This window comes from Panthera pardus, unplaced genomic scaffold (assembly GCF_024362965.1).
Source record: "Panthera pardus isolate Hobbes unplaced genomic scaffold, ASM2436296v1 HiC_scaffold_1, whole genome shotgun sequence".
NCBI classification, from domain to species: Eukaryota; Metazoa; Chordata; class Mammalia; order Carnivora; family Felidae; genus Panthera; species Panthera pardus.
The window spans coordinates 63,577,442-63,588,856 of NW_026526654.1; the positions used below are offsets into that span (position 1 = coordinate 63,577,442).

General features: G+C 41.5%; 1 protein-coding gene across 3 annotated transcripts in view; it reads right to left on the reverse strand.

Moving 5' to 3' along the window:
- EPSTI1 (epithelial stromal interaction 1) overlaps positions 1 to 11,110 on the reverse strand; it is a 98,687-nt gene extending 87,577 nt beyond the window's left edge. Inside the window, exon 1 of one of the 3 annotated variants that reach the window (XM_019447459.2) lies at positions 10,804 to 11,110. In XM_019447459.2, the coding sequence (XP_019303004.1) occupies positions 10,804 to 10,982 (179 nt within the window). In that variant the 5' untranslated portion in view covers positions 10,983 to 11,110. The remainder of the gene's footprint in view (positions 1 to 10,803) is intronic. The other 2 variants (XM_019447457.2, XM_019447461.2) reach the window with 2 other exon arrangements.
- Positions 11,111 to 11,415: the final 305 nt, after the last annotated feature.

Sequence of the window (11,415 nt, forward strand, 5' to 3'; positions counted from 1 at the left end):
TTTGTTGCTTTCTCCTACCTGGAAGGCTGAAGTGGTAGCTGGTGCTCAGACAGGTATCTTGGTCGATGAGGCAACTTGAATATGGAAGATATGCATCAGAAATGGCAGAAATGGGGCACCTGGGTGGCTCAACTAGTTAAGCATCTGACTCTTGACTTCAGCTCCAGTCATGATCTCACGGTTCCTGAGTTTGAGCCCCACATCAGCACGGAGCCCGTTTGGGATTCTGTCTCCCTCGCTCTCTGCCCCTCCCCCACTCGCTCTCTATTATCTCTATCAAAATAAATAAAAATAAATGAAAAAAAAAAAAAGAAAGGAAATGGTAGAACTGAGGGGCACCTGAGTGGCTCAGTCAATTAAGCATCCAACTCTTGATTTTGGCTCAGGTCATGATCTCACGGTTTGGGAGTTCCAGCCCAGTGTCGGGCTCTGCATGGACAGTGCAGACCTGTTTGAGATTCTCTCCCTCTCTTTCTGCCCTTCCCCCACGTGTGCATGTGCGTTCTCTCTCTCTCTCTCTCTCAAAATAGATAAACATTTTTAAAAATGGCAGAACAGAAAGACAAAAGCAATCTGGTGCTCTGGGACTATAAAACCTCCACATTAGTGGTAATCTATTGCCAAACTGCCTGGCTTTAAACCCTAATTCCGTTATGTTCTAACTACAACTTTGGGCAAATTACTAAGTTTTTCTATTTTTTTCACCTGTGAAATGGGGCTAACCACTACCTACTTCTTAGAGTACAGACATAAAGTACTTAGGACAATGCTAGAAAATATATGTTCTATCATGGCTTCCTGTTATTTGTACTACATCACCCGTAGGCTAGCTACCTTCAGACCTCTCTCATAGGCGAGAAACAAATAGACAAAGCCATCTCTGCTCAAGGCACCTAATTGGAGATATTGTATTATATGTAATTGTAATATAATAATTACATATAACCTATGTGCAATATGACACCTCTTTTACCATATGTTAATAAAACCTAGCCCTGAATCATATGCTGCGATTCCATTTCTTTGCCCCATCTTCTTCAACAATGTATGTGAGTTAGTTTTTCTGTCTTTTTACCTCCTGGTTCTGGCATTTGCCACTCACATCTATATCCTAGTTCCTGATTCTTTCCTTTCATCCATGTCTTAGGAGTCATAAGAACCACTACATGAAACAAAGTAGTGTTGATAAATCTCTCGTTAAAGATTAGTATATAGTCTTCTGTAAAAGACAGCATGGTTCTGAGCCCAGGTTTTTTGCTAAATTATTTATTGAGATATAATATTTTTAGGCAAACTGCACAAATCTTAAGTATACAGCTCCATGACAAACTTCCTTTTAATTTATCCAGATTCCAAAAGAATAAAGGAAAAAAGAGAGAGGCATAAAAAACTTTAGAATATTACCTGAAATTATTTTTGTATCTTAAATTTTAAGCCTATAAGCAAAATTAAAATATTAGTAAAATGAAAACCCATATACTATTTACTTATATTTACCGTTTGCTCACATTTGGCCATATTTCTTTCACTCCCTTCATGTTTATTTTTTCTGAACCATATAAAAGCAAGCTGCAGAGTCATTAATGCATAACCCTGAATACTTTAACCTGTGTCTCTCAAGAACAAAGACATTCCCCTACTTACACATTAAAAACTATCACACCCAAGGAAATTAATATTACTATGTAGTCTCTGTACAAATTTCTAAACTGTTCCAATTTTTTTTTTTAACTTTTAACGTTTATTTATTTTTGAGACAGAGAGAGACAGAGCATGAATGGGGGAGGGTCAGAGAGAGGGAGACACAGAATCTGAAGCAGGCTCCAGGCTCTGAGCTGTCAGCACAGAGCCCAACGCGGGGCTCGAACTCACGGACCGCGAGATCATGATCCGAGCCAAAGTCGGCCACTTAACCGACTGAGCCACCCAGGCGCCCCGAAACTGTTCCAATTTTTTAAGTATTCTTCCCTACCCCCACCACACCCTGGATCCAATCATGGATTACACACGCCTGTTTTTTGACAAGTCTCTATAGACTCCTATAATCCAGGACTGTTTCCTTGACTTTTTCTTCCTTTCATGACTAACAATTCTGAAGAGTCCAGGTGTGATGGTTAACTTTGTGTGTCAACTTGACCTGGCAACAGGATACCCCTGTGTCTGGCTAAACGTTATTTCTGGGTTGTCCATGAGGGTGTTTCTGAAAAATGTAAGCATCTGAATCCATGGTCTGGGTTGTCCATGAGGGTGTTTCTGAAAAATGTAAGCATCTGAATCCATGGTCTGAGTAAAGCAGATGGCCCTTCCTCTTGGGGGGGGGGGGGGCATCATCCAGTCCCTTGAGGGCCTCAACAGAACAAGGAAGGCAGAGGAAGGTGGAAACCAATCTCAACCTGACTGCTGAGCTGAGACATTGATCTCCTGCCCTTGGTACTCCTGGTTCCCAGGCCTTCACACTTAGAGGGGAATGTACACCATGGCTCTCTCGGTTTTACAACTTCCAACTACACAGTGGCTTTCCTGGGTCTCCAACTTGCAGATGACAGATCGTGGGACCTCTCAGCCTTCATAATTATGTGAGCCAATACCTTATAACTTTATAATAAATTTCTTTATATATATGAAATAATAATCTCTTAATGCAAACATATATAATATATAAGCATATTACATATATAATACATATTATATATGTAATAAATATTATATATTTATAATGATAATCTATATAATATATAGTACATATATGTAATCTATTAGTTCTGTTTCTCTAGAGAACCCTAATACACCAGGTAAACTGTCTAATAGAATTTATAGAATGCCTCACAATCTGAATGTGAAACATTGATGACTTCCTCATGATTAGATAGTCAGGTGAAACGTGGGGGAAGAGTACTACATAAAAGATATTATCCAAGATTCCATTGTTAGAACAAGGACTGTTTCCTTGAGCAACTAAATAATAAATCAATGTGAGAATAGAATCTGCCTGTAAGTTAGCGGGCAATCACATTTTAAAATAAAGATTAGAAAGAGAACATATCTTCTCCTGCCTGTCACCTTCTATTGGCAATAGAAATCAGAAGGCATAATGGCTCTAAGACTTTCTACTTGGCCTAAAGAGTCAAAAAGCACAGCCTACACTTTAAAAATAAATATGTCTTGGGGCACCTGGGTGGCTCAATTGGTTAAGCATCTGACTTCGGCTCAGGTCATGATCTCACGGTCCATAGGTTCAAGCCCCGCACCAGGCTCTGTGCTGACAGCTCAGAGCCTGGAGCCTGCTTCAGATTCTGTGTCTCCTCTCTCTGTTCCTCCCCCACTCATGCGCTCTCTCTCTCAAAAATAAACATTAAAATTAATTAATTAATTAATTAAAATGTCATCATATCAAACCATTTGAAGTGTTTATTTCTAAGGATTAGAATTGCGGGGAACTTTCACTTTGTATATTATTTTTGTAATGTTTGAGTTCTTATAATAAGCAGACATAACTTTATTTTTACAATCAGGGGAAACATTCCAAAAAAAAAGAATTTTTCAATGAGGAAATATTTAAAATTAAGACTTCAAGCAGGGGCTCAGATTTGCTTACAAGATTAGGTGGCATAGGATTTCCACTCTCTGGTGCACCAGTCAAATATACACTGGGCAATACTAGCCCTTGAGTTTTAATGATGATAAACGTCTTTAGTTTTTCTATCGGATTTTAATGGACTGCCTTTTAAGTTTCATATTTGGGGGGAAAATTATGAACATTACAGAACAAAGGAAGATCGTCATTAGCTGATTCTCTGATACAGAACAGACCCTTCAAAAGCAGTCTTCATCTTTGATGATTTTTTTTTTCCTGTTAAGCTTTTGTTTCAGATTCAAATACATTCTGAATAGACGCAATTAACCTTAACAATATGTATAACCTTACAGCATTCTACTGACTTTGAGTTAAGTAACCTTACTGTGTAATTGAACTAAGTTTCTTTTTTCTCATTTCTGCTATGCGTCTACTGATTATTGCAGGTATTATGTATTTTCAGGCTTTCATCATCCTGTTGATTTATTGTTTCACTGTTTCAGCTGTCAAAGACTTTTTGAGAAATGCCCACTCATTTTTGATATTGTATTTGAGCAAAAGTGATTGCGCCCCAAGACTTGGCGGACTGCCAGATGTATTCCATACCGAGGGGTGAAATCCAGTGCAGAAAAGTTGGAAATTCCTTCTAAACACAACCATAATTTCGATCCTCCTGTCTAAACAGGAAGAGAAAGTGGATCTAAGCAAACCAGACTGTCTCTCCTTTCCATCCACCCCAGCAATCTCTTCTGCCACGCACAGAACCATGCTTTTCACACTATACAGGTAACCCACTAATGGGTCATGAAACCAATTTAATGGGCTTATTTTTAACAAATGAGTGTAGAAAAGGTCAGTGTTCATCACATAGAAGAAAGGTGAGAGTTGTTTTGTGAAGACTTTTTCAGTTATATATGAACTCCTACATACCCACACCTGTACCAGATCATGAACGTCAGATGCATTGCATACACTAGCCTTTGGTCAGAAGTCTGAAAGATCACTGGAAGGCAGGATGCTGTTTAGGTTGCTCATAAACAGAAACAGTAAGAGAATTATTTTAATGCAAGCCCACCAAGCTGCCATTTAAGAAAAGCAGCAGAGACAAGAGAACCCCCACAGAAACTTCATTCTTGCAAACGACTTCTTTGTCCAAATAATTTTAAAGCTGTACATAAAGGTCACATTATCGTTTGTACAATGCCACTCCCTTTAGCCTACAGAATTTCTATTTTCTTGATGTGAAAATATGACAACTGATGGAAGCTTAGCTAGCTGCGCTCCCACTCCTTCCCCCCGCTCTGTATCATGTTCGGGATCTAGACTTAGGTAGATAGACTCAGGTTTGAGTGCTGCTTCTTTTACTAAAAAAAAAGCCATGAGACTCCGGGACATCACTTAATCTCCAAAGACTCAGTTTCCTCAACTGTAAAGTGGCAAAGTGTTTACTGTATCAAGAAAAAGCAATTATAGGACATGCATAGTGCAAGGTCTAGCACATGGTTAAGAGTTCAAGACATAAGAGTTCAAGCTATTGATTGTTATTTCGGTTTTATTCTCTCGGGGTGCCCACTTTGACTATTCTAGGTCACAAGTAATTTACTTTAAGCTACCACAGTATTGGAATGCTTTGCCATACAGCTCATTTCAAAAATAAGTCAGATAGGCAGAGTTCTCCTGATTAGTTTGCTAGTAGAATATAGTAATCATTGAGACACCTAACAAGCTCATTGAGCCATATAATTATCATTAAGAGTTAAACACTGTTGTTTTACAAACTTTCTGAATGCTTATGAGCCTTGCCTGAAGATTGAGTTATAGTCCTCTAATGAATAGCCATCTATATTGAGCCGTCAAGAAGGTTACTCATCGGAATCAATCATAGATTTTTCTCTTCCCATGTACTATTATTTCATAGCACTAAAAGGGCCTGGAGCTCTCCATCCCCAGGGAGGAATAATAACCTGATGCTTTCATGCCATTTAACATCTATAAACAAAAGCTTACTTTCTCAGAGTCATATGAGGATTCAGAAGAGAAATTTGGGGCATTGCAGTGAAGAAGAAATAGTGAAAGCAGTTCTTATAAGTTTGTAAAAACTTGTACTTAATTTAAGACTATTTTATGTAGCCAGTTCAGAATCAAGTGAGGTGAGTCAAGAACATAAGTTTTTGATGATCTGTCTTAGACCTAAGACATTATATTTCAGGATTCAGAATATACTCAACAATTATTCCAATAGTGATGCTCATAAAAATTGAACGCTATAACTTAATGACTATATGATCATATATTCCACTTTATACCCCATCCTATATCTATAAAATGCTTAATACTAATGTTTCACAGTGTTCTTTAAGGAGAAAAGAGAGAAAAATTGGGAAGTGGCCATTAATAAGTGGTCTTATCAAGCCATCCTTTATTTCCCTTCACTGTTCCTTGAGACTTTGAGGACAAAGGGAAAAGGACAAAGGGTATGAGTTACCAGGTTTATTTCCTTCCCTGGAGCACAGCAAACTGGGAAAAGTATTGAAGTTTTGCGTGAGGAAATGAGGGAACTAGAACTGCAAAGGGAGGAAATAAGAAAAAGGAGTGAGTTTCCCTAGTATACTCATATAGCACTTCAACAGCATCGAGTCTAAGCAGTTAGTAATCAGGGCTGTGGTGTATCTGAGAGGCTGTGTCAGCTTCAGTCCTCCAATTCGAAGACATCAGGACAGGATTAGACATGCAAGATGTTTTGGAGGAAAACGCTTAGGAAGGACCAAAGTGGAATGCACACGGGTAGGCAGTGAAAGCCTCAAGAACATGAGCAGGTCTGATACCTATGAAAGGAGACAGGGGAGGCGGGGATTGAGCGGGAAGAGCCTCCGACTGCTGTATAGTTCTGAGAAAATCTTGGAGAGTTCAGTGGGGAGTCTTCTGGCAAAAGCTGCCCAATAGAGAAGTCCCACATAGGCCAGGAACACGCTTACATGAGTACCCTGGAAAGTTCGGAAGGGTGCAGAATAAGAGTGCTCTCAGAACAAAGGGCATAATGGATGGTGGCAGCTGGGGCTAACAGTTGACTATGCTCCCCACAGTAAGTTCTTTTGAAGGACATCTGAACAGAAAGTTTCCCTGGCTGTCATAGGGGCCACATAAACTCCTGTGGTATAATAAAAGATAAATACTTAGACCTTAACCCTGGTTCCCGGCACAGATCTCCAAAAATCCTTGGGATTCCACGTGATAAGAGTGTTGATTATATGCTAACGAGAGGACCCCAGAATGCTTCAGGATAGGAGTGATTTGCCAGGAAAACCAACCATGAGATTAGAGGATGATTTAATCGACTACGCCTGTGTAATGGAGCTAAATAAAAATTCTTGAATAAGGACTGAGGAGCTCCCAGAATGGTGAACACATCCAAGTGCGGAGAGGGTGGCCCACCTAAACAGGGCATGGAAGTTCTGTGCAATGCCCCGCCCTCCTACCTTACCCTTGCATCTGTCCCATTTGGTTGTTCCTGAATTGTATCCTTAATAATAAAACTGTAATCGTAAGTACAGCAGTTTCCATGATTTCTCTGATTCGTTCTAGAAAACTAGGGGAAGAGAGGTCATGGAAACCCCCACATCTGTAGTCAGCCAGGCAGAAGTGTGGGTAGTTTGGGGACCCCATTTGTGGCTGGTGTCTGAAACAGGGGCAGTTTTGTGAAACTGAGCTCTAACCTGTGGGGTCTGCACTAACTCTGGGTAGTGTCAGAACTGAACTGAACTGAAGCTGGTTGGTGCTGGAATAATGTGTTTGATGTCAGAAAAAAAAACCACACGCCTCCTAACCAGCCTGTAGACTGCAGCGCAAACATCACTTCTTGGTAACGCTTCTCCTGCTCCCAAGACGAACTCAGACCCTGGCTTTCCTTTATAGTGCATATAGTGTTATTCCTATAATTATCTAATAACTGTGTACCCCATCAATTAGACTATAAGCCATATAAGGGCTTATCTCTTGTTGAGTAGTTACTTGTCCCTGAATTCGTAATTAAATATCCAGAGCTAGAGATCCTCTCTTCTTACAGGATTGTTGTGAGGACTGAGTTAATATACATAACACACTTTCACATGTTAACTGTTACATGTGTTATTTTATTGCTTATCTTTAACTCTCTTCAGTTCTCAGCATAAAGTAGGCCACAAATATGTTAATTTATATACAAATTCAGTTCACCTGATGCTAAAGTAAATTGTATAGCAAAATTCCACATTATAGGTTCATTTTCAGAATATCTTTTTATTTACTTTAAATGGCATCAAGCTAAAGGACTATTTCCGGGTATGATTATAGACAAGTACCTGAATTGAGGGAACCCTGTGTTGCTATCACAAGCAAGAGTCTATTGCCCAGAATTGGGTAAAGTCAGGTGAAAAATCTCCTTCTTCATATATAAGATTAAACCCATGCTTTAATCATATACTTATCTAGAAATTATATAAGTGAGTGGGAGATATTTACAAAAAAGCAAAATATTGGGGCGCCTGGGTGGCTCAGTTGGTTAAGCATCCAACTTTAGCCCCGGTCATGATCTTGTAGTCTGTGGGTTCGAGCCCCATGTCAGGCTCTGGGCTGACACTCAGAGCCTGGAGACTGCTTTGGATTCTGTGTCTCCCTCTCTCTCTCTCTCTCTCTCTCTCTGACCCTCCCCTGCTAGTGCTCTCTCACTCTCTCTCAAAAATAAACAAACATTTAAAAAAATTTTTTTACAAAAGCAAAATATTGAAAGGGACAGTGAAGGTAAATTGTTACTTTGGATTCGAAGTATATATAAGCCTTTCTTCTCTTTAAATCTGTGTAAATTGCTTATGATACCTAGGGACAAGATAAAAATCGCCAACTAAAAATAATTGGGAAAGCCAACATGAATTAGCACTTATAATTATTTAAATCCAAACATAGTCAAGAACACAGCCTTGCCTTAGAGTCTATTTGGAGGTTCTCAGGGGTCATTTAAAATATTAAGAGATCGCCTTAACATCTCCACATGGAAGTAGGTGTTTTGAACCAGTGTGTTTTTACAATGTACAAATACTCCGCTTCAGGGTGACGGCACAGTACTTGATCAATTAACATCTGTTAAATGAATTTAAGGTTGTCAGCATCCCACATTTACTGGACATTTCCTTCCTGCCAGGCATGAAGTTCTGTTTTATGCATACACCTACACACAAATAAAGAAGCCCTCAGAGGTTGGTATTATCTCACTTTAAGTAATGAGGAAACTGAGGCATAAAGTACTTGAGCACCTTGCTGAAGTTCAGAGAGCAAGTAATGGCAGAATGAGAACATGGAGTCTGGCATCAAAGCCCATGCTCCTGTGCCCTCACTGGCACTTCCCTAAGGAATTAATGGAAAGATGTGCACAATACAAGGTTAAATCCCAATCCTTTGTCATGTAAATAAGCGCATATTGAGAATTAACAAATGAAGCTTATTAAGCACTTCATCCTTCCTTTTTCTCTACTTCCCACCAGAAAATGCTATAATTCTGCTCAAAAAAAAAAAAAAAAAGAATAAAGCCCTCTTTTAGGGTTTGTGTGTGCATTTTACTAAGATATTATTTACCATTCAACCATTTTCCTTGGTTTTCCAGTTCCATTAAAGGAATATAAGTGAGAGTAAACAATAGAAGTGACTAATGGAGATGTAAGAATTCGGAGTGGTCCAAACAGGATCTCCTCTACTGAACACCTAAAAGGGAATGACTCTTATAACGCTCTACTTATTGCGACCGGTTCGCATTTTTTAAAAACAAATAAAAGAGCTCTGGGAAAGCCAACTCTCTCATGTACTCTCTAATGGTCTATCGGCAAATCTTAAAAATCACAAAATAGTATGCAGTGAGGTCTTCAAGTATTGAGGCCTGGACAATGAACTAGAAAACCTCCCCTTTCCGAGCAGTTTGGTCCAGCAAGATTCTGGGGATGTTGACAGCCAAAAAAAAAAAAAAAGAAAAAGAAAAGAAAAGAAAAAAAGGAAAAGAAAAAACAGATAGATGCAAATGCTAATATTTATGAGATGATATGAGCTTGCAAATAAATGATTGTATCTAACTAGATGCTCTTTAACAACAAAAAGGCATGGAAAGGGCGTTCATCATCAACCTGAGACTGTATGCCCATGACCTCTGCTACATTAAATGCTACAGCTTACTGAGATTACTTGAATTTAATGAACCTCTATCGTAGCAAGACACCTCTCATTCCGCAAAGGTGACAAATGCGGCAATCTCTAACTGCAACCACCTGGGTCACCCACCCCATCTAAGGGCAACCCTAAGTGGAATAATATCGAAAGCCCAGTACTCATGACTTCTTTCAAAGTTAAGGGATGAAAGAAAAGTTACTGTTTACGGGTCATATGGTGATACACTGTTCCTTGGCAACCAGCAGGCCTTTTGTGCGACTACAAGTTGATGGAAAGGGGGGAACTGAAAATGAAACTATGCAGAGGATTCCAATGCACAGAAGCAGCACTTCCGGAGCCCTGTGTAGCCATACTATCCTGTTAAAGAAGCTCCTTCCATTGGGAGGAAAGCGAGGATCACTGACGCGGCGTAACAAACGTTTTCAGGGTACCAACTGTAGACTCTGAACCAAAGACCAAGATCAAGGTTACCTATATGACAGGAAACCCTGCGGCCACTCTCGACCTCACCCGGTCCCACTCCTCTGGTCCTAAGAGGTCATTTATCTGGGAACTTGGTTGAGATGCAAGCGTGCTCCCAGAGCCAGCAATTGGAGCATCTACCCCATAACACATTCCCTCTCCGCCCTTGCCCTGGCAGCTGACGCGGAGACACCACTTAAGGGCATCGATGGTTTAAAACAGTAAGGAAAACAATAATTCATGCTAAAGAGTATGAGTTCTGGAGACACCTGTAAAGTTCGTAGGAAGCTCAGGCGAGTTCTCCACACGTCTTTTCAATCCTGTAGCCAGTCACGAGAATCGGGGAAGCAATGTTCTTGAAAGGAACGAGAGCTGTTATTTAGCAAAGAACCGCAGACTGGCACACTCAATTTATAAGGTAGTAATTCCTGAAAGCTTTTGGGTAGGCAAACGAGCCTGCACTCTCTCAGAAACCCCGTTACTGGGCCCCCGTGGTTTCAAACTCCGATGATCAAGAAAGTGCTCGCGAGTCTGTCTGAGGTCTGGGCTCCCGCCCCCAAGCCAGGTTGTTAAGTACTTACCACCGCTGGCCGGCGAGCCGTGGGCTCTCCTGCGAAGGGCTCTGGGCGGTCGCCTGCGAACCCGGTCTGGGACCTTGCAGCTGGCCCGGCTCCCGAGGCCGCTCGGGGGGGTCCCGGGCCGGGCGGGGGGCCGGGGGGGCGCCGAGCCCGGAGCCCACCACCCGAGTGCGGGTGAACATAGCTCTGAGTCCGCGGGTGCCCGGCCGCCGCTGCGGCGGGGACGCGGGCTGGGACGGCTCGGGAGTCTCGAGATGAGATTCGAAAGGGCAGGGGCAGCGGTTTCAACAGCTTGAGTTTCGATTTCCCGCCAGCAGCGGCAGGTGCGCCCGCCCCCGGAGGACTTCCCCATTCGGGCTCCACTCGGGCGCCCTCTGACCTCAGCGCGGGTGAAGGCTCTCGCTGCGCCGCCCTGGCGGGGAGAAGTGAGCCTGCTCCGCCCCTACCCGTGGTGGTTCAAGGTCTGGAAGCCACCTTAGAGGGTAATGAAGAGACCTGTGATCAACCACGGACGCCTGATGAGGGGGTAGCCGCAAGGGGACTAGAACCTTCAAAGATACTTTAGGGCTGTGTAATAGGTAACCCCTAATTTGAGGTTACTGCTGGAAATTTGAG